This window comes from Microcaecilia unicolor, chromosome 6 (genome assembly GCF_901765095.1).
Source record: "Microcaecilia unicolor chromosome 6, aMicUni1.1, whole genome shotgun sequence".
Taxonomy (NCBI): domain Eukaryota; kingdom Metazoa; phylum Chordata; class Amphibia; order Gymnophiona; family Siphonopidae; genus Microcaecilia; species Microcaecilia unicolor.
The window spans coordinates 161,782,544-161,810,465 of record NC_044036.1 but is presented as its reverse complement, the minus strand read 5'-3'; the positions used below and the strand labels follow the sequence as shown (position 1 = coordinate 161,810,465).

Here is a 27,922-nt window from a genome sequence, read left to right as displayed (position 1 = left end):
ATCTTTGATGAACTTCTTTGCTGTTAGCGGATAATCTGAACACTGTCCTCTATTTGCTGAACTGCATGCTGGCTGCGAGTCAGACTAACTCAGAAAATACACTAGAAATGACTGTGTTGGAAATATGTTTATTGAACAAATAAAAGCATGCAAAGTACACAGTGAGTCTGCTACATATTTTGACAAAATTAACCCCCTAATCTCCCTACCCCCCCCCCCCCTGAACTTTATAACAGACAAGAAAACAAAAAACAAATCCACCAATCGTGGAGAGCGTGTGTTCTTATAGCTCTCCACCAGATAACCAAAACAATCTGGCAGGAAAAGATGAAAACAGTCTGAACAACACCCCTTGTGTCTTCCCTCCCCCCTGCTGTAACACTAAAAAGATAGCATCAGTATGGTAGTACTGCATCACCAGTTATAAATCCAGCTCATTAAGGATTATGCTAAGTGCTTGTAATGGTAAAGATTGTACATAAATTGCCCAAATTGCCCAAAATTGTTTTTTATGCTTAATACTTAGGAAAGCATCCTGGGATTCCATCACCAAAAGGTTATGGGAAAAGGGGACTTGATATACCACCTTTCTGAGGTTTTTGCAACTACATTCAAAGCAGTTTACATATATTCAGGTACATATTTTGTACCAGGGGCAATGGAGGGTTAAGTGACTTGCCCAGAGTCACAAGGAGCTGCAGTGGGAATTGAACTCAGTTCTCCAGGATCAAAGTCCACTGCACTAGCCACTAGGCTACTCCTATGGAACATATTCCTCCAGTGCTTAAAGGCTGGTAAGTGATCTAGGACCCAAATGGCAGTAAACATTTTTTACCAAGTACAAAAGATTTACAGAACAAAATACTTTCAAATTGGGTAAGTGGTCCACAGTGGTCTAATTTCTTAAGAGGATAGACTTCCCCAACAAGGATTTTAAAAAATATAGTAATTATTCCAATAGCTCTGAGCCAGTGGGCATAACCAATAGAAATGGCTATATAAAAGGAACCCCAAAGTTTCTAATGAAAAGGGGGTCTGCATATTTCAATGCAGTCAATGTGATGCTTATTACAGTGGCAGGGGGCCAAGAGGTGAAAGGAGGACAAACACGCTCATATTACAGTTTCAGTGGTAACAAACTACATCAAAATCCTCTTTAATAGTGGATGTGTCTCTGTGTAATAATTCAGAATATTAATTGCAACAGCTGAAGGCATGCAGGAACAAAAGCCTCCCGCCCACGCAATATGAGAATAAGGAAGTACAGGATTTTCACAAGTGTTGCAAAAGTTCCTTAGAAAAAGTTCCATATGCAAATATGTAATCCCAAGCGTTAAACAGTTACTTTTCCCAGAGAAACAAAACGTCTATTCTATAAGAACATAAGAGTAGCCATACAGGGTCAGACCAACGGTCCATCTAGCCCAGTATCCTAATTTCCAAACAGTGGCCAAGCCGGGTCACAAGTACCTGGCAGAAACCCAAATCGTGGCAACACTCCATGTAGAACCCCAAAGAACAGCAAGATTCTGGAATCCTAAAGAGTAACAGGATTCCATGCAGAATCTCAAAGAGTAGCAACATTCCATGCTACAAATCCAAGGGCCAGCAGTTGCTTCCCATGTCTGCCTCAACAGCAGACTATGGACTTTTCCTCCAGGAATTTGTGCAAAACTTTTTAAAACCCAGATATGCTAACCGCTGTTACCACTTCCTCCCGGATATTCACCAACAACAGGATTATATAAAACCTTGGTGGCTCAGAAAACTGCTATTAACTTTCTATAATGACTTTTCTGAAACAAAACTACTGCATACTCTAGCAGCTTCTATTGATTCTTACTTGTATTTTGTGATAACAGGGAAATGTAAAAAGGTAAGTATCAGTTATCAGATGTTTTTAGTGGTGAGATCAGTAAATGGGATGATGAGAAGTCAGGAAATGGATACTATGCCAATCATGATCTCTAATGTAATACCACTTGTATCTCTCACTTCAGAAATGGCGATCGCCATGACGGAACAATGTAAGCCACATTGAGCCTGCAAATAGGTGGAAAAATGTGGGATACAAATGCAAGGGATAGTGCCGGGCAGACTTATACGGTCTGTGCCAGAGCCGGTGGTGGGAGGCGGGACTGGAGGTTGGGAGGCAGGGATAGTGCTGGGCAGACTTATACGGTCTGTGCCAGAGCCGGTGGTTGGGAGGTGGGGCTGGTGGTTGGGAGGCGGGGATAGTGCTGGGCAGACTTATACGGTCTGTGCCCTGAAGAGCACAGGTACAAATCAAAGTAGGGTATACACAAAAAGTAGCACACATGAGTTGTCTTGTTGGGCAGACTGGATGGACCGTGCAGGTCTTTTTTCTGCCGTCATCTACTATGTTACTATGTAAATAAATTCTTGATATAAAAATGCAAATAATCGCATAGCAATGTGTTGCGAGTATAAGCCTTCTCTGGAGTATGCATTGTTGGATGCACAGTCTCATTACTCAATTTGAATCAAAAAGGAAAAACCCTAGAAAAGATATGAAAGAGTCACCCAAGCTAAAATACTGTCTCTGGTGCTTCCTATCTCCCCTTGTACAGAGAAAATAACTTTAACATTAAGTGATATTGTCTATGCAGATCTAGTAATACCACGTCCCTGGTGGCCTTCTTGCTTAGGAGCTGCTGATGCTTCCTGACATGCTCTTGAGGCATTCAGGAGCCTTTTACTAAGCTGCGCTGAAAAATGGCCTGCACTGGTGTAAACGTGTATTGGACGTGCACAGGTGCATTTTTAGATGCGCTTGAAAATAAGGCCTTTTTTTTGTTGGCCACCCATTGACCTAGCGGTAATGTCTCATGCATTAACCGAATATCCAAAAAACCAGAGTACAATAGGAAGGAGTAAAAAATATAGACAGAATATTGACCAGACAATGTATCAGAGGCACCTTTCTGTGCTTTATTTTATTTATATCATGTTTGAGTTCCTGAGGAAGTTTATACGAAACCCTGCAGAGTCGGACTCTTTATGATTTGTTGAGGGCGCAGGAGCGCTTTTACACGGGGACAATTATTGTTTGACCACTCCCCCAAAAAGAAGAACAGCACTTTGGAAGAGATAAAGCAACTGTGATATTTTACCCGACTGGAATACAACATTGAATATCCAGGAGGGGAGCAACTAGCCATATAACGATAAGTGCCCAATTGCTATCATAAATATTGGAGACTTAAAAGAGGTTTACAAAAAAACCTTTTATGAATATATATGAGGGTGGATGGAGTTATAGATAGGATTGATTGATTGGCACTTTTTTACAATTTTTATATTTCTATATTAGGTTATTAACCAGTTGGTGAAAAGAGCACAGGTGTGTTGTTGTTCACACAATAAAATATAAAAAAAAACACGGAGTTCTATGATTGAAAAGCTTGTCCACCATTAGAGACATAAATCATTTCGGTGTCGTCTCGCTTGGGTGAGTTTATACTCTGAGAATTCTCCATTACTATACAAATTATTTGTTTATACAGATTGGTAGTGTCTGGTCAATATTTTATCTATATTTTTGACTCCTTCCTATTGTACTCTGGTTTTTTGGATATTTGGTATTTTGATTGTTACCAGGGATTTATTTTGGGATTGTTATTTTTGAATAGCTGGTCATGCATTAACCGGGCAGTAATGGTCTAGGCACATACAATGCTGATTACTGCCTGGTCAGTGCCGCGCACCGGAAAATTTCTGGTGTGCTTAGTGGACATGTGTACAAAATAAAATTACCGCCCGGGCCAAGCGGTAGTTCAAAATTCATGCGCGTCGGACGTGTGAACACGCCTACATGGCTTAGTAAAAGGGCCCCTCAGAGTGCTCCTGCAGATCAGCACAGTCATGGAATGAAGAACTTCACACTTGTAAGCACATCTTTCCACATGAGAGAGTACGGGGCTACGGCAAGGGTCCTTATTTTCAAGAGCAGGCCACACAGATCATTCCAAATCAAAGGGGTTGGTGTATGTGTGTGGGATGGGGGGGGGGGGGGGGGTGAATTGGCTAAGTACAGTAGGGAGGTCACCCTCAGTTTGCTAAGCTTCTCCAGGGCCCAATAATGCTGTGATCTTGTGTACGTTTCTATTTGAAATATGTAGACATCAAATATATGTGTCTGTAATTTGAACATTCCTATATAATAATGCTATTAAACAACTGCATTACAAGGATTCTGCTTAAATCATTCTACAGGTTCTACATGGTCCCAGTACGACTGTACAACATTTACCAGAATATCCACCTCAACTAAATAAATGTGTCACAGAACATTGCAGCATCTCTTTCACCAGTACAGTGAAAAACCCTGAGTCACTGCTATGGGTGTGAATGAATTCCCAGAATATAACCTTGTTTTGTAATAAGAACAGTGTTACAACAGCAAAGCGGGTCTCAGAGAACAGCGATTTCTAATTTACAAGGCACAAGCAATAACACTGAATAAAAAATAAAAACCTTTTTTCAAATTATTATTGAAAATTGAAAATTATTGAAATCAGTATTGTTTAAGAAGGCATATTCCCCAGGTTTAACCTAACTTGAATTAACTATTACTATAAATTCAGATCCAAGTACAAAAATTACCACTTGCCTTTTGATGTTAATTGTTATTTCATATCTTATTCTCAATTTGTATAATTGTTTTTCTTGTACTGTAGCTTGCACTACAGACTTTGTAAGCCACTTGAGCCTGCGATCAGTGGGAAAATGTGGGATATAAATGTAATAATAAATAAATAAATATTTGTTTAAAAATGCCATTTGTGATTCCCTTCTAAGTTTGACTTATGAAAATACTGAAAGCTATTTGCTAGAAGTAAGGATGAACAGAAAATCCGTACGAGTATGACTTCACTTATTCCCTGATTTCCTCTGTTGCCTTTACTGAACCAGGTTTTGATACAAATCTGCCAGAAATTCATTCTTCAGATTACATATATGCAGAGCTGGAATTAGGGAGGGGGCGGGGGACACTGCCACAGGCACCAACATTTGGTCTCTGGAGTAGGGCTTAAGTGAAGCCGCCATATTTCATGTGGAATCATTCTGAGCACCAGAAAACCTTGCATTCCAGTACTGTGGATAGGGTTTATGCTCACATACTACAACTTTCCAGTTTGTCTCAAATAATTTTGAGATTGAACAAAATGACAAGTAAAAATAAGGCTAGGTCTCCTATACTGCCTCTCTCAATAGTGTAAATTAATTTCAATTTAACTGCCATGGGAATGGACAAATATCTAAATCCATTTGAAAAATCACATTGGGAACCACTTTTAAATGAATATGAATATGCATGAGAGATTTGCCTTCTTGGAATGCAAATCTTTCATGCAGATTCATTGCGGATATCCTGAAAACCTGACTGGCCAGGTGGTCCCTGAGGACTGGTTGAAAACCACTGGTTCACTCAGCTGAGATGGCACATTGACTTTCTCAAAATCACTTTCTATGAAATTTGACTCTAACGATCAGGGCCGGTCTTAGGCCGAGGCGACTGAGGCGGCCGCATAGGGCCTCGCGTCTAAGGGGGCCCCGCGCGGCGCACCTCTGCCTCCTCCGCTCCATCTCGCTCTGCTCCTGCACCGACGCCCAACCCCCGACAGCCCTCCGTTCTTTCCATTCCTGCCATCTCCCATGGCATCTCCCTTCCTGGAACTGGAAACAGCATCGTGCGACGAGAGCTGATTGTATCGCCGGAACCTGCGCATCCTCTTCGCCTCTTCAGTCAAGGCCAGTGCAGTGCAACCTTCTTCCTCGCGCACCACTTGGCCATTTTTGGTGTTTCTGCCTCCCTCCACCCCCTACGCGATGCAGCTGTAACAGCAGAGCGAGGCAGGGGGCGGAGTCAGGCAACGCGGACCAGCAACGCTCACGCCGGTCCCCGCAGCCGCGCGCTTGGAAGCAGAGAAGAGGAAGAGAGAACAAGATGGAGGCGAACCGGAGCAACAGCAACGCCTGAGACCGGGGCTGTACAGAGCAGAGAGCCACCGGTCAAAGGAAGGCTGAGCGGAGCGGGAGAAGCACAGGCTGGCGGCGACTGACATGGCAGCCATGCCTGCGGGCAGCACGGAGCCCGAAATCGTCCTCAGCTACCGCCAGGGCCAGTCAGGCCTAGGCAACAGTCTTTCTACACCTGACTTTGTACTCATGAGGAAACCATTATTGGCAGAAGAAATGTTCACTGCCCTTGGAAGAGAAAGCCACAGCCTTGTCTGAACTATGACAAATGTGGGGTAATCTGTAAGTGATTTTAGCACGTAGAACAGCATTTTTACATGCTGAAATAGGCACTTACAAAATTGCTAGATGGTAGATGTTCAGAGAAAAGTATAGGGCAATTCTATAACCGTGTGCCTGTGGTTTTCTGGGGCAGCGTATGGGAGGACCGATGGTGGAATACTCAGCTACATGTGTAACTTACAAAATACACTTAGGTGCCTACAGTTACACCAGGTCTTTGAGTACTTTAACTGTGGGTACCTAAATGTAAGATTAGTATTGCTGCATGTTGAGTCTGACTTCTTGAGGTAACGTACATCTTTTTTGGCTACTTGGGGTTGGGGATCTCTGTGTTGCCTCTCTGGTTTGATGGGTTACAGAGTAATAGGGGAATTTGAAAGTACTGGATCTTTTCTTAATTAATATTTTTCCTTTATTCTCCTTTGTTATGAGAATTGGAACTACTAATTGTAGTGGACTTGAACTGAATAATTTCTAAGAGGGGGTTCATGATATCATTGTGCTTATTATTTCAATCAGTTTTCTGTACAAGTTTAGCTTCATTTGTCTTTATTTGAAATTTCATAAATAAAAAAAATTCTAAAAATTGAATAATCATCAATGGGGTGGGGCGGGGGCAGGGCTAGGATGGGGCCCCACCAAATTGGTCTGCACAGGGCCCCGCACTTGCTAAGACCGGCCCTGCTAACGTTATGTAACCACGAATAAGGCAATTTTAAATGATACACTTATCCCCCATTCTATAACAATGAGCACCTAAATGTAAGTGCCACTTGTGTGCTTGGATTATAGAATACTAGACTTACGCACTCTGTATTTTGTTCATACCAGAATTGGCAATCGCCTTAACGGTATTATGTAAGCCACATTGAGCCTGCAAATAGGTGGGAAAATGTGGGATACAAATGTAACAAATAAATAAACAAGAAATAAATAAGCAGAATTCCATATCCTTGACATGCAATCTGCAGAGCCCACAAATGGGCGAGGCATGGCCATCTTCCACAATTATGCACGTGTTAGAGAATAGTGTCATTTATATGGTGGTAAATGGATAAACCTAAATGTTGCCACATATATGCCAACTTACACTAGTATTCTATAATGGAATTTAGGTGTCCAGATGCTGCTATAGAATCCATACTTAGTGCCTAACTTTTGGTGCACTTTAGAGAACTGCCTCCCCTAGAGACCTAGGTGCAAAAAACTGGGTTGACCTGGTGGGTCAGTGGGTGAAGCTGGACCTGGCCCCTACTTCCTCAGGTTGGCTGAGGCTGGGGAAGCTGCAGAGACAGCATTCATGGAGCCTGAGAAGTAAAAGGTGTCCATTTTCACTAAGTGGCGACACCTGCTGGCTGGGTGTAAAAATGTAGGCATACTGACTTCTATAGGGAGCTGCAGTCTCTGGCCCTATTCAAGGGTTGTCACTGCAATGAGGGGTCCTTTCACTAAGGTGCGCTGAAAAATGGGTTGCGCTAGTGGAGGCGCAAGTTTTGGGTGCACGCAGATCCATTTTTCAGCACGCCTGTAAAAATGGATGTGTGGCAAAATAAAAATTGGTGCACGCCCATTTTGGGTGTGAGACCTTACCACCCACCTTAGTGATAAGGTCTCTTGCATTAACCGTGCAGTAATCGCCTACGTGCGTCAAGTCGGAGTTACCGCCCGATTTTTGCCACGCGCCAGAAAATAAAATATATATTCTGGTGCACGTATCGGATGCACATCAAAAATGAAATTACCGCATGGGCCACGCAGTAACCGGGCGGTAACGCCAAACTGACGTGTGTTGGGCACGCGTAGGCACCTACACAGCTTAGTAAAAGGGCCCTGGGTTAGTTGGGTAATTATAAAACAAGATTTAAACCATGGGTAATTTGAGTGAAAGCTTCTTGCTGCTGCTGTAGTCCAATGGAGGCTGATTACAACTGAGTCAGAAATATGAAGACGTTAAATGATTATTCAATGTTACACATTGCTTGTTGGAGGGGGATTGAGAGGGAGGGAGGAGATGTTATTAGGGTATTTCGGGAGAATTTGTCAAAGTTGGGTGGGTAATTAATGTGGTGGGGGTTGGAACAAGTTGGGGGTGTATGGGGAGAAAAACTGTATAATTGTTTTCCTTTAAGACTGGAAGCAGCCGTAAGGATTACGTTATGTATTGCTCTATATTGTCTGGTCTTATTGTGACCACAAGGATATACCTTCAATAAAAATGTTGAAGCATAAATGATTATTCAAGCAATTTGCTTTAAGGAGAAGATGTGTGTCCAATACTAGAAAGGCAACTTACCAATGGAAACCCCACAGTGCGATCCGCACAGGTTGATGTTACTCTCAGAAATCGCTGCCATACGGATCTGGTCAAAGGCTCTGGTGAAAAATGTGGCAAAAGTGCTGGCAAATGCAATGGTCCTGTCGCGGGTGGTGGCACCAACGGCAATGCTCACCTTTGGGGGCAGGGGAGGGGGAACACAGAAAAAAACCCATAAACCTCAAATAAGGCCCTTTACAATAATATATTCAAACATTCCATACCTAACCACATCATTAAATATTTCTGTTTTAATGTTTTACTGCGAATCTTGGGGCACTTTTACTAAAGGAAGTTAGTGTGCACCAATAGGCTGTCTCAGAAATGCATTACATCATTTTGCACTATTCTGCCTGTTGGCATGTGCTAACCCACACACTACCAATTTGTGAAAAATACTTTTGTGGAGAACTTTCCTTTTCTTATAAATAGATCCTGTCTAAGCGTCATTGTTCATTTTTATTCAGTTACTAAGAATAAAACGCCACTTGTCAAGAAGCAAGTTTATGAGAGACTGAAATAGAACGGATCATGCCAAGCTGCAGTGACCTGTATTTGCCTAGTTAGTTACTGTTGAACAATAAAATGTCCATTTCATAATCTCTGCTGCTCGGAGTTCAGGGGTACTCGGAAGAAGCCAACTGTTGGTCAACGCAGAAGAGAATAGAAAAATATCACAGCCATCCCTTAAGCACAAGACAAGACATTACCATGTTCTGTTCGGCAATGTAGCACTCAATGTAACGACTGGGATGCTCTTTCTTGAACAGCTCCGAGAAGGTTGAATTCTTTGTGTCTCCATCCATGGCAATCACCCGGTCACTGGCTTGACCTAATTTTGCTAAAGCAAGTCCGTAGGCTTTGCGGGTAGCTATCTGTAGGAAACAGAAGCATGGTTGTTACGATAAGTATACTTACTCTCCTACAATACATAGTAACATACAGTAACATAGTAAATGATGGCAGATAAAGACCTGTACGGTCCATCCAGTCTGCCCAACAAGATAAACTCATTTTACATGGTGTGTGATACTTTATATGTATACCCGAGTTTGATTTGTCCTTGCCATTCTTGGGGCACAGACCATAGAAGTCTGCCAAGCACTGTTCTTCTACTAAAAGTTCTGAACATTCTGGAATCCTAAAGAGTTACAAGATTCTGGAATCCCAGTTAGTAGCAACATTCCATGTAGAACCCCAAAGAGTAACATAGTAAATAACAGCAGATAAAGACCTGTACGGTCCATCCAGTCCAACAAGACAAACTCATTTTACATGGTATGTGATACTTTATACCCAAGTTTGATTTGTCCTTGCCATTCTCAGGGCACAGACCGTAGAAGTCTGCCCAGCACTGTTCTTCTACTAAAAGTTCTGAACATTCTGGAATCCTAAAGAGTTACAAGATTCTGGAATCCCAGTTAGTAGCAACATTCCATGTAGAACCCCAAAGAGTAGTATAGTAAATGACGGCAGATAAAGACCTGAGTGGTCTGCCCAACAAGATAAACTCATTTTACATGGGTGTCCTCAACTGCTTTCCGTCACAGAGACGATCAAAGTTCATGGGGGCATGTTGGAAGTGTAGCAAAGGCAGGACTGGGGCGTGCCTAACACATGGGCATCCTCGACCGATAATGGAAAAAAGAAGGGCGTCCCGGACGAGCACTTGGGCGACTTTACTTGGTCCATTTTTTTTTAAGACCAAGCCTCAAAAAGGTGCCCGAACTGACCAGATGACCACCAGAGGGAATCGGGGATGACCTCCCCTTACTCCCCCAGTGGTCACCAACCCCCTCCCACCCTAAAAAAAAAACTTTTTAAATATTTTTTGTCAGCCTGTATGCCAGCCTCAAATGTCATACCCAGCTCCATGACAGCAGTATGCAGGCCCCTGGAGCAGTTTTAGTGGGTGCAGTGCACTTCAGGCAGGTGGACCCAGGCCCATCCCCCCCTACCTTTTACACTTGTGGTGGTAAATGTGAGCCCTTCAAAACCCACTGTACCCACATGTAGATGCCCCCCTTCACCCTTAGGGCTATGGTAGTGGTGTACAGTTCTGGGGAGTGGGTTTTGGGGGGGCTCAGCACCAAAGGTAAGGAGCTATGCACCTGGGAGCAATTTGTGAAGTCCACTGCAGTGCCCCCTTGGGTGCCCAGTTGGTGTCCTGGCATGTCAGGGGGACCAGTGCACTACGAATGCTGGCTCCTCCCACGACCAAATGGCTTGGATTTGGTCGTTTCTGAGATGGGCGTCCTTGGTTTCCATTATGTCCGAAAATCGGGGACAACCATCTCTAAGGTCGACCTAAATTTCGTGATTTGGGCGTCCCCGACCGTATTATCGAAACGAAAGATGGACACCCATCTTGTTTCGATAATATGGGTTTCCCCACCCCTTCGCCGGGATATCCTGCAAGGACATCCTCAGGAAAACTTGGGCACCCCTTTCGATTATGCCCCTCCATGGGTACCAAAGTAGCATTTCATTGTAATGGCTTTATGTTGATTTCTTTCTATTTTGTTTTTCTGTTTGTTTAGTAACTTAAAGTGAATTATGTTATGTGATTTCTTCAATTTGCATTGTGTATTTCTGTTGACATACCTTTACTCCCACTTTGTAATTTGGTGTAGAGGGCATCTTGATGTCCTTAATATTTACAGCTGGTGCATCTTCTACGGGTAGAGTTGGGCTCAGCTTCTTCTTGCCCTCTATTCTACCCTCAATTTCCTTAATTACTTGTTCAGCCATTTCTTTTGGGAGGGGTTTACCGTGCCAGTTTTCCTTGTCTTCAACACCTGCAGATTTTAAAAGGGTGCAGCACACAAAAAGTTGGGCAGATGTTGGCATTAGCGTGCTCATATCGGTGCCAAGAAATTTGATCAAGCCACTCTGTTGCTGACTTCTGAATGCTGGCTTCCTGTTTTCTATTGAATATCTTTCAAGACTCTGTAGCATATCAGGCTCTCTATATTGGCTTGTCATTGTTTCTAACAGATCTTTAAATCCATAACAAACCTCTCATTCAGCAGGAACTGGTTATCCCTATATATTAAAAGATCTGGATACTTCCTTCTTTAGTGTGGTTGCCCCTATTTTAAGAGTAATTCACCTTATTATATATATTCTGAGATCTCATAGCAAGCTTTCTGTAAGGTACTAAAGACCTATCTTTTTAATATTGCATTTCATGGACATTAATCTCTCTTCCCAGGCTTCTGGTGGCCACTGTTTTTGCTGGTAACTTTGCTACAGTGTTCTTTCTCTGTGTTACATTTTTGTTGATTATTTCCTTGTTTGATAGGGATGTAGTTTCAATTTATTTATTATTTAATGACTATATGTACATAAATGTTATAATATTTTCATATTTAACTTAGAACTATTGTTTTCCCTTATACCTAATTTTAATTTTTTATACTTGTAAACCACCCAGATAACCTACACTTCATCTGTTCTATTTATTTTGTGTGTGTGTGTGTGTTTGTATGTATGTGTGTGTGCAGTGGCGTTCCTAGGGGCGCTGACACCTGGGGCGGATCGCTGATGCGCCCTGCCCCCCTGGGTGCAGCGCCCCCCCCCCCCCAGGCAAAAAGACACCCCTCCACCCCGGCAAAAGAACCCCTCACCCCCGGGTGCCCGCCGCTGGGGGGGTGCCGCGCGCCGGTCAGCGTCGTTTGTTTCCATGCTCCCTCTGCCCCGGAACAGGAAGTAACCTGTTCCGGGGCAGAGGGAGCATGGAAACAAACAACGCTGACCGGCACGCGGCACCCCCCAGCGACGTGCACCCGGGGCAGACCGCTCCCACCGCCCTCCCCTTGGTACGCCACTGTGTGTGTGTTTGTGTATAAGGGGTTTGGTTCCTGAAGACAACTATCCTTTTTGAGAAGATGATGCGCCTTGTTCGTGGAAGTATGCTGAGACCTCTACCCATCATGTAGAAGGGCGAAGGTATTGCAAGAACATTATGGGGGTTCTGGGAGAATCTTGGTATCTCCCATATGAAGGGCTATTGCTGAGCTCTGTTAGTCAACAGCAATTGCAATAAAACAAAGTAGAGGAGGAGACAACAAGAGTAGCAGTTCTGGGAGTATATGCAAAAAAATCCCACACAGGTAACTTGTCCAGGAGAAAACCTTTATTTACACCAGTATGGACCAGACACAGGACCATGTTTCGGCAGGGCAAACCCACCTGCCTCAGGGGTCATAGAGACACTGATGGATGTTGGAAATCAGTAAGGTCAAATAAACTGGAGTGAGTACCATATATAAATGTAGACAGACGCTGCTTTCAGGGAACGGTAAGACAAAATAGTGCTGAAAAAAGACTCCATGACACATTGTTGCTTTTTCAGCACCACTTTGTCTTACCGTTCCCTGAGAGCAGCGCCCGTCTACATTTATGTTTCAACATTTTTTTATTGATGGAACCACAGAAATTCACAAACAATAATTCCAATTGTAACCATAATGATCAACACAAGCTGAATAATCACCGAACAGGAATGCACCACCAAATGTTTTTTACATTTCCCACCCCCCACCTCCCATTTAAGATGATATTCACATCTAAATATAAACTCTTGCCTTGTTAAATGTGTCAAATTAAAAACTTCCCAACTGTCTTACAATACTTTGGTAACAGAACTTCATTGCACCCAATTCAAACAAACAGAGTTTCAAAACTCTCCAGGATTAGTGTGACTAATACAAAGGCGTCCGTCTACATTTATATATGGTATTCATTCCAGGTTTATTTTATTTTAATTAAAGTTTTATTCAACACCAAGAATTATACAATACATATAAATCGCGTAGCCTCAAGGCTACCCGTTCTCATGTGCAACAAAACCTCAACAAATAACCAAAATTATATTGTTTTACTCCCCTTCCTCCTACCCCCCCCCCCCCCCATTCCCTCCTCCTTTTATCAGGGCTCATTCCAGGTTATTTGACCTTACTGATTTCGAACATCCATCTGTGTCTCTTCGACCTCTGAGGCAGGCGGATTTGCCCCGTTGAAACACGATCCCGTGTTGGGTCCATACTGATGCAAATAAGGGTTTTCTCCTGGACAATTACCTATGTGGGATCTTTTCACAAATACTCCCAGAGCTGCTACCCTTGTTGTCTCCTCTACTTCGTTTTATTGCCTTTGTGTTCCCGTAGAGGTGGTTTTCTGTTCTCCTTGCTTCAGTCAAAAGCAATTCCCACTGTTGTGGACCTTAAAGGTGAAGGACCACCAACGTTTAAAAAGGTCCAGTGGAATCATTCAAGTCCTTTGTGCCTTGAGCTAATCTAAACAAACAGCAAGAGCAGACACAAGATCAGTATTTTTATCTTTCAGGAGGAAGAGACTATAGAAGTGCCGTAAGCTTACATAATGGGACACTTACTGGCTTTTCAAAATGGAAAAATTAATATCCTGCCCTTTGCTAGTTTGCTTTCAAACTGATTTAAATAAACATTTGACAAATTCATCCATTCATTACCCGTGATTCCTTTTCCTTTAAATGTCTTGGCAATGATAGCAGTGGGTTGATTCTTGACCTGGCCAAATGCTTTGCAAAGTTCCTCCACGCTGTGTCCATCTACCACAATAGCATTCCAGCTGTAAGGCAAACAAGGCACACAGATTTTATTCGTCACACTAGTACAAACTATTTGGATTGGCCACTCTTGGAAATGGGATACTGGGCTAGATGGACCATTGGTCTGATCCAGTATGGCTATTCTTATGTTCTTATGATGTAGAACTAGCACCTATTCTAAGGCACTCCTAAAAAAATGTTCTCAGAAAAGGAGCGAGGACTACCCAGCTTAGTTTCGAAAAATTAAAACGAGGAGTTCTGTAGTGCTGAAACATCAATGAATCAACTCTGTCAACGTATGTTCCCTGAACTACATGATCACCTTAGTATTTACACTACAGCTCCAAACTCCTCATCCTAATTTCAAATATTATAGAGGCAAAATGAAAAGTAATTTTTATTTGGTTCCAAACAATGGCTCTTAAGCTCCTGTGTGCAAAACAGGACATGAAATTCTGAGGCTTTATTTTACTCATTAATTTTCAGATCTCAATACGTAGCAAACTCACTATCTTTAAAGGCTGTTTATTTTCAAAGTCAAACTTTCTTCTCTAGCGTTGGGGATAAAAGTGCTGATCCTTCCTCCTGTGTTCTGATTACATACCCAAAGGCTTCACAGCGTTTCTGATAGATGTCCACTCTGTGCTGCAGTGGTGCTGGGTCACTTTGTCCAAGGCGGTTAACATCAAAAATAGCAACCAAATTATCCAACTTGTAGAAGCTAGCAAAAGCCATGGCCTCCCAGATAGAACCTTCAGATGACTCTCCATCTCCAAGCAGACAATAAACTCGATAGCTAGGGGGAAAAACACACCGTGCTCCAGAAATATTCTGCATTTAGATGTGGGAAACAAACTTAGCACAAGCCTGCTGCACAGATCTACTATTTTTTATGAGCTGAATGCTCAGGAAAAGACAAAAGGTTATTAACACCACACCTCGGCACGGTATGTTTCAATTGATGCATAGATTTCACTAGGAAATTTTAAATATACTTCAGGTTGTGCAGCCACCAAAAAACTTAGTATTTTTTTTTATTTTTGTTACATTTGTACCCTGTGCTTTCCCACTCATGGCAGGCTCAATGCGGCTTACATGGGGCAATGGAGGGTTAAGTGACTTGCCCAGAATCACAAGGAGCTGCCTGTGCCTGAAGTGGGAATCGAACTCAGTTCCTCAATTCCTCAGGACCAAAGTCCACCACCCTAACCACTAGGCCACTCCCATTTATATTTGCAGAGAGCGATAAACTGCTTTTTGACTTCTTGGTCTCTATTGCGTTGAAATTAATAATATCGCATTGGAAAGATAATTCTCCAATCAATGTCATTCTTTGGTGGAATTGGGTCTTATTGTAGAAGAAATATGAGCAACTTTCAGTGAATGATATCCCTGGGTCTCATTATGGTTCTCAGAAATGGAAAACTCTCGACCTCTTTCTGTCATCAGCTGTCTAATTGTATTGCCTAATGTTTGATCTCAGCTTAATGTATAACATTGTTTTGTATAGTATAACTTGTTTTTTTTTTTTAGTTTTTCTTTTGTTTGCTGTATTTTTGAAAACCTCAATAAAAATATTTTTTAAAAAACCAAAAACTCAGGGGCCCCCTTTTACTAATCTGCGTTAAAGTACCAAAAAGAAAGTTTAAAGTGGGATGTTCCGTGTTAATATACAGAGAACCAAAAACTATCCACGTAAATTATACTATCTTTTACGAACGAAATTAACCTAATACCTTCTTATTATAAGTTAAACTTTCCTTCCTGTAACCAAATTCACTCTGTATCCTCTACCTTAACTATGTATTTCTCTTCTCCGGAACTGGTATTCACCATTTACGGATCTATGTAAGCCACATTGAGCATGAAAATAGGTGGGAAAATGTGGGATACAAATGTTAAAAATAAATAAATAAATATTTTTTGGAAATTTATTTTGAGGGGGTGTTCCTACACTAATCAGTTAGCATGTTTACATTACCGTGCTGGTTAGCATATGGATAATGCAGGAGCCCTTACTGCCTACAAAATAAAGGTGGTATTAAGTACTGCTATGGTATCTTTTAAAAATGGCCGTCTGCTAAAGCCAACATTAGTGCATGGCCAGTAAAAATAGAAAAAAAAAGTTTTTTTTTAATGTCCGTGGTAAAAATGGTCTTAGTGTGCAGGAAAGACCCACATAAGGGCCCCATAGATAGCCAAGAGCACTGCCTAACCAGTTTTGAAGTTGAAACGGAGAAGAGACAATGTTACTATGGCTGAATGAGCTGAGCACAGGAACACAAAGGCATAAGGTCTACGCCATAGAGTCAATGGCTAAGCAGGTCTAGAATGTATGGAGTATTTCATTTCATATTCTGTGCTTAGCTAAATCTGAGCCTTACATTTCTCAACTCATGCCTAATCATGGGACCCTTTCTATGGTATTTTGCCTGTTTACGCTTGGTAACATGTGCGTTAATGATTTTTAACAAATATTTTTCAGAGCATGACATAGGCAGAGCTGGCGCTAATATAAAGACTGGGGGTTGGTCCTTGAGACAGCTTGTGGGATCGAGCAAAACATGTCGGACAATAGTACCCCCGAGTCCGACTAAATAAGATAAGTAACAATCTCTAAGTGAATAAACTATTAGAAATAAAAAGAACTAATAAGTTGTATACATGAAAAATAAAAATTATAATAGTGTACCTATGAAGAAGCGGATGTTCGGATACACCCCCATGTAAATCCTATAAGGGTGGTGGGTGGTGAACATCACTGATGTCACTTTAAGAAAATTATATATACAATTGCTTTGTTAAATCACTTTTACTGAAGAGGAAAGTAATATATATGTTTTGATTTAAAATCGTTTGAAAACTGTCTGAAGATATGCTGACTGGATACTAGTGAATTGAAGGTGATTTTGGATCAGAACCAATCCAAACTTTAGAAATTTGCCATTTGCTGTGTATAGGCAGGGAATGGGCATTCATGTGTTATTCAGCTAGCGTGTTCTGATTAAGCACGCACTAACCAATGATTCTATACAGCATGCCTAGGGCCCTTTTTACCAAGCTGCGGCAAAAGGGGGCTGTGCTGGCGTTGGCGCGTGCTTTTTACGCTTGCCAAGGCCCCGTTTCACCACAGCTGGTAAAAGGGAAGTCTCGCTTTCCTACAGGAAATGGCTGTGTGGCAAGTAAAGCACTTGCTGCGCAGCCATTTCAGGGGGGGGGGGGACTCTTACTGCCACCCATTGAGGTGGCAGTAAGGGTTCCCGTGCTAACCTGGCAGCACTGCCCGATTACTGCTGGGTACATTCTTGTGCTACAAATATAAATACATTTTTGTAGAACCGGAAATGACAGCATGCTAGAGGTGGGAAGTACTGCCAGGAGGAGCCCCTAGAGATCTCCACCAAAATCCAAGAGTATTCTATAATAACGCGCATAACTTAATTGGCTTAACAAGCTAATCAGCATTGATAACAGCTCTTAACATGCAATAATTGTTGGAATGTAATTGTATTTTACATGCATTGCCTGTCACCTATTATTTCTCTGTGATTACTCTGTGACCTCTGATGTGAATTACTTAGAGAGGTCACACAGCTATGCAACTTCCTGTAGGGGTTAGACACAGCAGATGCAGCACATGGAGCACATGGAGCTCATGATCTCTCCTAACCTGAGAGGATCTATGGTGGTGTGAGCATCCATTACCATCTAAGCACATGGAAAGAGCTGATAATACAAATGTATAGTAATATGTATATATAAGCCTGTCTGATTATAATCTAACTGCAAACTGTGAGTAAACAGATGTTTTGTTACTTCAACTTTAAAGTGACTCAGCAGTGAATTATTCAGGGGTGAATGAGAGAGAGATGAAGAAAGAAATTAACATTTCTAAAGCTGAAGCTGTGTGTACTAAAATCTGCTAATTATTTACTACAAATAATCCAACAAAAGGGTTATGGGCCCAGGGTCCAGGAATTGAAAAAGAAGAGAAATATTACCAGGCAGAAAAAAAGGCCACATTTTTCTCTTAAGTTTTAAAGGAAAGATTCAGTCTGTCTCTCTCTCCCCCCACACAGCAGACAGAAGGCTAAGAAAATGGCTGAGGGAAGAAATTCACCATTGTTCTATTCTCTCAAGGTGCCTAGATTAACTGAGTTTAATTATCAGCAGTGGGAATTAAGATTCATATGTTTCCTTCGAGCAAAAAGATTAGATATATGCTTAGACCAAGACAGAACAGCTGAAAATATGGCTGAATGGGACAATGCAAACTATTATGTGAAGTGCATGCTTTTGGAAGCTCTCTCAGAGAAACAAGCCATATTAGTGGAGGGAAAAGATACACCAAAGGACATTTTATATAAACTGAGAACTATGTATGCAACTACATATGCAAAGCAGCAACCAATTTGGTTGGCAGAGTTGAATGAAACCAAATTAAGGGATAAAAGTAAATGTAATGATCACATTATGTATCTTATGTCTTCATTTCAAAAGCTAGAACTTTCTGGAATTCCCATGTGTGATGCATTGAAAAGAGCATTTCTTTTTACCTCACTATCAAAGAAGTTTGATGTTTTTAGGTCTGTAAATGAGGCCATTGAAGGGCAATCTTTGAACAGGCAACATCAAACTAAGGCAGGAATGCATAATAAATGATTCTGAGGAGATGTGTTCTCAAAGCAAGTCAGAGAGAAATGAAACAAATTTCTTGGCAAAGAACAGAGGAAGGCGGAGCTATGGGAAAACTCCACCCAAGGGCAAGCTGATTTGCTACTCATGTGGAAAGGAGGGACATGTATCTAAATGGTGTAAGGAAACACAAAACACTCCCTCTAGCTCACCTAAGCCAATGGAACTAAAGAATTTTCAAACCAGGAAATGTATGAAGGACAAAGATAAACACAAGGGCTTTCTAATGGCAGAAAAATCTTTGACTATGGTAAATAATAATTCAAATGAAAGTACTTGGATTTTGGATTCGGGGAGCACATGCCATTTAACCAATTGTAAGGATTTCTTTCAGGAAATGTGTCCAGAGGAAGGTATTCTTAAAACTGCAAACGCAGGGACTGCTAAGATCCAAGCAAAAGGTATTGGATTCTTAAAATGCAAAGTGTCTAATGAAGTTAAAGAAATTCCTGTAAGTGATGTCTTGTATATTCCCCAAGCAGTTTGCAATATGCTTAGTGTATCTACATTAGATAAGAAGGGATTTGTGATTCATTTTGAAAACAGTAAGTGCACAATCTCTAAAAATGATGAAGTGTATGCTGAAGCTTTTATGCATAATGATGTTTATAAACTGAGCATTTCAGGTGAAGCCTCACATATGGCGCAAGTAAGGAAGAATGCTGGTAAAATGGAGAAATGCATAGACTGTGTTACTCAAAAAGGTGTAAGACCCTCATTTCCTGCATACACAGGAAATAGGAGTAATAAAGTGCTGGACTTAATACACAGTGACTTATGTGGACCGTTTAATATCCCATCATTGGGAAATAACAGATTTGTGCTAATATTCTTGGATGATTTCTCTAGATATTGTGTGGCCTATTTGCTGAAAGAAAAAGTCAAGTCACAGACATGCTGAAGAAATACGTAGCCATGGTGAGCAATAAATTTGAAAGAAAACCAAAGGTTCTTCAGACCGACAATGGTGGTGAGTTCATTTCACAAAGCATGCACACATTTCTAGAACAAGAAGGCATTCAACATATCACAACAGTAGCTTATACACCAGAGCAAAATTCTGTTGCAGAGAGAAAATTTAGGTCACTTGTGGAAATGACCAGATGTATGCTGTCAGATAGCAATCTCCCTAAAAGACTATGGGGGGAAGCCATTCTCACAGCAGTGTACCTACAAAACAGAATGCCAACTAAAGGCGCTGAGCGCACACCACATGAGACGTGGCATGGTAGGAAGCCAAACCTGTCACACATAAGAACATTTGGAAGTACAGCATATGCTCATATACCAAAGCAAAAAAGGCATAAGCTGGATTCCACAACAGAAAGGGGCATTTTAGTTGGCTATGCTCCAGGACACAAAGGATATAGAATTTTGAATCTGAAAACTGGCATTGTTGGCATAAGACATGTTACATATTTTGATGAAAACAAAAGGGTTGATAAAGGCTGGATTATCCCAGATGAGCCTTATCATCCAGAATATGAAACTAGAACAATAATAGACATGCCAGTGTATATAAATGCCATACCAAGGCAGATGTCTGAAAGCAACTCACCTGTATCTAACGAGGAACAGGCAGAGGAAGCAGACACAGAAAGAATCATTGAAGAAGACAGTACAGTTGGAGAAGGGGAATCAATTGGAGAAGAACTCTCAGATTTAGAGGATGCGGAAAGGTCAGACCAACCTGTTGTCAGACGCTCATCCAGGGAAAACAAAGGTGTTCCACCCCTAAGACTGTCTTACCTAACAAAGTCAGCAGAAGCTCAAGAGCCCTTAACATGGGATGAGATTGAGAAAATGCCAGCAGAAGAAGCTGCTGAATGGCATAAAGCTGCACAAGAAGAAATTGATGCATTGGATAAAAATAATACTTGGATTCTTACAAAATTACCTCCTGGCAAGAAAGCTATAGGATGCAAATGGGTATTCAAGTTAAAAAGGAATGCACAAGGAAAAGTGGAAAGGTATAAAGCAAGATTAGTCGCAAAGGGATATCTTCAAAAATATGGAGAAGATTTTGATGAAGTGTTTGCACCTGTAGTGAAACACACGACAATCAGAACACTTCTGAGCATTGCAGTCTCAAAAGGCATGCAAGTCAAACACATTGATGTGAAAACAGCGTTTCTTCACGGAGATATAACTGAAGACTTGTACATGGAACAGCCAACAGGTTTCATAAATACAAAACAAAGACAGCTAGTGTGTAAATTAAACAAAGGTCTTTATGGATTAAAGCAAAGTGCAAAATGTTGGAATGATAAATTGCATGAAATATTGACAAATTTAGGATTTAAGCAAGGTGAAGCAGATAAATGCTTGTACACTAGGTGCACAAATGGACAATATGCATACATTTTAGCTTTTGTTGATGATCTGCTCATTGCAAGCAAAAGTGAGCAAGAGTACAAGGACATTGTAAAATGTTTAAACCACAATGTTGAGATAAAAGAACTTGGTAATGTGTCATACTATCTTGGTATAGAAATTGAGAAACAAAATGATGGTTCTTATCTTCTAAGCCAGAAGCAGAAAATAAATGAGCTTATTGAAAGTTTAGGTATGCAAGATGCCCAAGTTGTAAGCACTCCCATGATCACTGATTTTCTGAAGGATGAAACAGTAAGAGAACCTTTACCAGATAACATCCAATATAGATCAGCCATAGGTAAGCTTTTATATCTAGCTACCACATACAGGGCTGATATAGCAAATGCAGTAGGAATTTTGAGCAGAAGGGTCAGCTCACCTACCAAATCAGATTGGACTGCAGTTAAAAGGATGGTAAGGTATTTAAAGGGTACCATTGATTGTAAATTAAAGATTTCAGCCAATAGTAATCCAAAACTAATATGTTACTGTGATTCAGATTGGGCAGGGGATCATTCTAATTATAAATCCACAAGTGGATATGTGTTTATGTATGGAAATGTACAAATTTCATGGGCCAGTCATAAACAAAGTATTGTGAGTTTGTTTTCTACAGAAGCTGAATACGTGGCTGTATCGGAAGCGTGCAGAGAACTGATGTGGATTGAAAAACTTTTGCTGGATTTCGGAATAGCTGAAAAGAGACCAATCCAGATAATGGAAGATAATCAGAGCTGCATCCGACTGTCACAGAATGACAAGGTTCAGTCACGTACCAAGCACATCGCAACGAAATACCACAACGTGCGAGAGTTGGCGAAAGAAGGGGTCATCAGTCTACACTATTGTCACACCAGTGAGATGACAGCTGACATCATGACCAAACCGTTACCCAGAGAACATTTTGTGAATCTGCGTATAAAGCTTGGACTTTGTATGAATAAATAATTGCATGACAGTTATGCATGAGAAGGGGTTTGTTGGAATGTAATTGTATTTTACATGCATTGCCTGTCACCTATTATTTCTCTGTGATTACTCTGTGACCTCTGATGTGAATTACTTAGAGAGGTCACACAGCTATGCAACTTCCTGTAGGGGTTAGACACAGCAGATGCAGCACATGGAGCACATGGAGCTCATGATCTCTCCTAACCTGAGAGGATCTATGGTGGTGTGAGCATCCATTACCATCTAAGCACATGGAAAGAGCTGATAATACAAATGTATAGTAATATGTATATATAAGCCTGTCTGATTATAATCTAACTGCAAACTGTGAGTAAACAGATGTTTTGTTACTTCAACTTTAAAGTGACTCAGCAGTGAATTATTCAGGGGTGAATGAGAGAGAGATGAAGAAAGAAATTAACATTTCTAAAGCTGAAGCTGTGTGTACTAAAATCTGCTAATTATTTACTACAAATAATCCAACAATAATGAGCGCTAATTGGCACTGATTAGAATTTATGCGCACAACTCGCTAAGCGTATTCTGTAATTCAGTGCGCCTAACCTTGAATGAGTGCAGGCAAAAAGGGGCATGGTTATGGGTGGGGAAATGGGCATTTTGTGGGCATTCCAAAATTTACATGCGTAGTTACAGAATATGGCCCAGTGCTCCTAAATCTACGTGCCAGGATTTACGCCACATTTTTGTTGGTGTAAATGGAGGCACATAGTTTTAGGCGCTGAGATATCAACTAAGCGTATTCTATAAACCACGCCTAAATCTAGGCGCTGCTTATAGAAAACACTTAGGCGGCACTGATTTCTGCGCTGATTTTTTTTAGGCGTCATATAAAGAATCTCCCCCTAAGTGGATAATGCGGATTTAACACAAGAGCATTAAGCATTTCCTAAATTGGAGGCAGTAAGTGCTTCTGTGTTAATTTATTGCAGGTTCCATGCGCTAATGTGAACATTAGCGTACGACCAAAAAGAAAAAAAAATACAAAAACACCCTGAAAAGTGCCATGTTTAATCTGGGCTTAGTATGTGGGAAAGTCCTGTGTTAGAGTCAAGATTTTACCACTTTAATAAAAGGGCCCCTATTTGATCTAGCTCTCTTTTGAAAGCTTGTATATTACAGTCAGGATAAGTGATCAACACATCTCAAAGTCTACATTCACTATGACACAGCAATTTCATTACTACAACTGCCAGAATCAGAGACTGCTCTGACTTCCTCATTCTTGCACTCTTGTTAAGCAAGAATGGAAAGGCATGTTCACGTGAAAAAGCCAGTCTGACTTGTATTGCCTTCCATAAACAATCATAAGATTGCAAGTGTAGCCAGCCGTGGAGTAGTGGACAACATGTATTTTACACGCATGGTGTACTGTCTGAGTACTGAGAATTCAACCCTTACAAAGATAACAGAAGATTGGCAGACTAAAAAATTGTTGTCTCTGCTTTAGAAAGCTACATGTTTAAAATGTAACATTGTCACCAAATAAGAAAATAATAGTAACAACAGAGATAAAAACTTTTAAGAAAGGCGGAAGTAGCAAAACATAATGTTTACAAGGACATACTTTTAAGGCTGATCATTCTGGTGTGAATGTTACAAATTAAAAAAAAAAATCGCTTGGCTCGTAGTGGTAGCCTGATTTTGACAACCCACACTGGGCCCTGTTTTTTTTTAATTTTTGTTACATTTGTACCCCGCGCTTTCCCACTCATGGCAGGCTCAATGCGGCTTACATGGGGCAATGGAGGGTTATGTGACTTGCCCAGAGTCACAAGGAGCTGCCTGTGCCTGAAGTGGGAACTGAACTCAGTTCCTTAGTTCCCCAGGACCAAAGTCCACCACCCTAACCGCTAACCCCAGTCTGAGAATTGTTGCTGCAATAGTTAAGCTACAGGAAACGGGTGGTAGCCATTGACAGTTGCAAAGGAAGGTGTGTGACTGAGGTGGATGGAGAGGGAAGGGGAGTGGAAACCAGAAAGCAGATTGAGAAAAGTGATTAACATCAGGATGTGTGTAACACTGGATCTCCCTCCTTCTCCTTCACTGTGCTTGATTACCTCCTTTCCATTCCATAATCCCCACTTGTTTTTTTCTTTCCACATCTCCCTTCTATCTGTTCATAGTCCTCTCTCACTCACCTCTCTCCTCTAAAGCCCTTCACTCACACAGTACACCACCTCTTATCCTTTCCGTGCCCCTCAGTCATTTCACCCCTCATATTTCCATCCCCTCCATTCTCCTCATTGCCCCTCAATCACTTTTCTCTCCTCACACTCTCTGCATTCCTTAAGACACTTTCTTTCCTCTTTGCACTGAACCACTGCCATCACAATCCCCTGGCTTCTCTCCTCCCCCCCTGAACACTCTTCCTATCCTATCCCCTTACACACCTTCCTCAGTCAACCTGGGGGACAGCAGCAGGGTCCTCACCCTTCTCTATTATCCAAGGCCAATGTGTCACTCATGCTTCTGAGCCTGAGCCAGCATGGGGATCGTGAGTAAAGGGATCACGGTGGAAGGAGGGAAGAGAACGATGCGCTGCCTCACTTTTGCCACCACCGAAACTTTGCTTTGCAGACAGTCAACAGTTTCTTATGGCAATGTCACAGGGCCAGTTAAATCTGTGGCATGGCTAAACAGAGGAGTAACTTAGTGGTTAGAGAAGTAGGATAAAGTATTTACTAACTTTGGGCAAAAACTCTACAATGCTGGTAGATTTATCCTACAACACTCATGACTATTATTGCTGCAAAAAGGAGCTGCCACCAAGTATTGAGTCAAGAGATGTGAAGCCTTATGTATACAAGGCTTTTTGGTTCCTTATTTACATTTTAAATATTTCTACTATGGTTCTTTCGTGTTGAAAGTGTCTCAGGATATCCCTAATGAATATTTTGAGATAGCAGAATTTGAAATATATACAAGGGTATGAAGACTTTCAACAAGGCACTACACTAAGATCTTGAAAGAACCCACAATGAGATCTGCTCATTCACAAAATGGGTGCGGCATGGATAATTTAAACCTTATCACACTGCCCTGACAAATTGCTTCATATCTGGAGTAGAAGGATCATTTCAAAGGGCAACTGGTCAATTATGTTTTCACAGACACAAGGTGGACTGGAAGACAGATGAAAATAGATTACCTGGCTTTATCAAAAAATTTGCCAGTGTAGGCCATGCCACAGGCTGCACCTAAGCCTTGGCCCAGAGATCCAGTAGCTACATCAGTGAATGCTTGTTTCTGTTAAAAGGGAAACAAAACAGATGGTTAAAAAAAATGAACATTTACTTGGCGAAGAATTACCAGTATGCAGAGTGGTGTACCGAGGGTGGGGCGGTGGGGGCAGTCCACCCCGGGTGCACGCTGCAGGAGGGTGAAGGGATCAGCCAGCTCTTCTGGTTCCCTGCTCCCTCTGCTGTTACTTCCTATTCCAGGGCAGAAGGAGCAGGGAACCAGTGGAACTGACAGCCATGCGGCTGCTCCCTGCACCCCAGCAGGTAAGAAGAATACACGGGGGGTGGGGGGCTGTGCTGCACCTGGAGGAGACAGACAACACTGCACCTGGGGGGGGGGGGTGTGCCCAGTGGCGATCCGCCCTGGGTGGCAACCGACCAAGGAACGCCACTGGTATGCATGATATTAATAAAAACAGAAATGGTGATGAGTGGTTACTGTGAAGACGGCATTCAACAATTCAGTGATCAGTCAGGAAAGCTTGTGGGTACTGTGCAATCTTCACTGAAGAAACAGCCAACGGTACAGCATGAAACCAGCAAACATAATTTGGCAATGTTTGCGTACACATATACACACGCTTGAACAGGAAGCTTAAACTTCTATCTACACAGACTGCTGTGGCTCAAGTTCCTGGGAAAGGCAGTAGTGCAGGTGCAGCTTAGATAATACAGAGACTCTGGCCCCCAACAACATTCCACCTACAAGGTCAACTTGTCAACACTGGAACATTACTTCCATCGGAAAGAATTCCTGTCTGAGAAAGTGTGATCGCTGTCCCTGCCATGAAAAAAAAAAAATACTTGCATCCCACCAGTTATTTGCCTAGCTGTCTTGTTATCTAAAATCAAGTTCATACAGCATTCTCAAACCATAGCCTCAACTTCTGTCAATACCACAAAAACCCCCTATTGTTAAAAGGCAATTCTACAATTTAAGATGTGCATTAAGGTTTCAAGAGCATATCTACATTAAAATAAAAACCAAATCTTTTAGTGTTGCCACACCTTTCACATTGAAATAAGAGTGTTGACAATTCTCCGTTATCAGTCATAATGCAAATATTTTCTTTAAAAGTTAATAAGTTGCTTGTCGACAATAACATCAGAAGCTCTTTGCAGGAGATGAGGTTTGTAAAGGAAGTGACACATTCTCTACTGGGGAGTACCGGGATCACTTTTACGACCACACTCCCTGCAAGTACTTGGCTAAGCAGGGTCAGCCTAGGTTAGTATATGAATGAAGGATCATAGGGCTTTCTACTCTGTGCCGCCCCCAACTTGCCCATTTTTTGAAGGCCACTCACAGCCAATATTCAGAGGGACTGTCTGGTTAACTGATGCTAAATATTGGCAGTTGGGTGGCCCTGAGCCTCTGCTGCCTGCTTAAATCACTTTAAATATCAGCCCAACAGTATATTAAGTAGCGTGGTCATTCCAACAAAGGCAGTTTGGATCCAGGTGAGGAGACAGATAACACCGCCTACAGGACTAGCTTCAGAATACTCACTGGAACAGGGTGGCCCTCCAAAATGGAATCGATTTTTCTTAGGGTTAATAATTCTGCTTCTGGTATGAACCCAGCCTCTGCCCACACAGCATACAAAATTGGTGCTGCATGTCCCTGGAAGGAGGAGAGAGATCATGAACAGATATGGGCATCTGTATATTAAAATCAGGCACATCAAGACACAATAGAAGCAAAATGCTATATCTAGCCAGAGCGGCGAATAGAAGATGACCTAGTCAGAAAGATTCTGCACTGCAACATCTCTAAATGATTCTTAGTTATTCCAATAAAAAAGGTATCACAATTGTTAAATAACCTTAGTTTTCTTTTGGCCTTACTGGCATAGTAAAACAGTAAATGAAAGCAGACTGAACTAATCCCAACTGAGCAGAAAGGATGGGTCAAACTAATTCACACATGCCACCCGATACCAACTCACCCCTCCCAATGTCTTTTACCAAGCCTCTCAACCCTTTTCTATTAGTGCCCTCCAAATCCATTCTAAGAATGCCTAAATTCATTAGAGTGATGGCTTCCACTACTCCACCGCTAGGGCATTTCAGGTCTTGCCATCTTCAAGACCATTACTTAAGATGACACTGAAGAGAGTCTGAGTGTTGGCTTACCACCAAGTTTTGTAGTAATCCCCACAGCTATTATGTATAGTGAGGCTATTACACAAAAGCCATCCTCCTCATGCTTATTTAACTTTGGAATTTAATCATGGCCTCCCTAATGGACTCCACCAAAGCCTTTTTGAAAGCTTGATATTGTACTACTGCTTCATGCAGACTGCCCCAATGCTAACTGTGCAATTTATTTTTTAACCAGATAATCTCACCTTGTCATCAAGGCCTGTCTGACTTTTGGCATGCCTCTAAGTAATTAAGGCAGCGTGTGTGTGTGGGGGAGTAGATGGGGAGCTCTCCTCTAAAGTT

The 27,922-nt window shown here is 41.6% G+C and overlaps 1 protein-coding gene across 1 annotated transcript in view; it reads right to left on the bottom strand.

Moving 5' to 3' along the window:
- TKT (transketolase) overlaps positions 1-27,922 on the bottom strand; it is a 56,259-nt gene that overhangs the window by 15,565 nt on the left and 12,772 nt on the right. The window contains exons 3-9 of the mRNA XM_030206460.1: positions 26,985-27,098; positions 25,384-25,481; positions 14,797-14,988; positions 14,094-14,212; positions 11,204-11,397; positions 9,310-9,474; positions 8,579-8,735 (exon numbers count right to left, since the gene is read on the bottom strand). Coding sequence (XP_030062320.1) covers positions 8,579-8,735; positions 9,310-9,474; positions 11,204-11,397; positions 14,094-14,212; positions 14,797-14,988; positions 25,384-25,481; positions 26,985-27,098 — 1,039 coding nt within the window. The remainder of the gene's footprint in view (positions 1-8,578; positions 8,736-9,309; positions 9,475-11,203; positions 11,398-14,093; positions 14,213-14,796; positions 14,989-25,383; positions 25,482-26,984; positions 27,099-27,922) is intronic.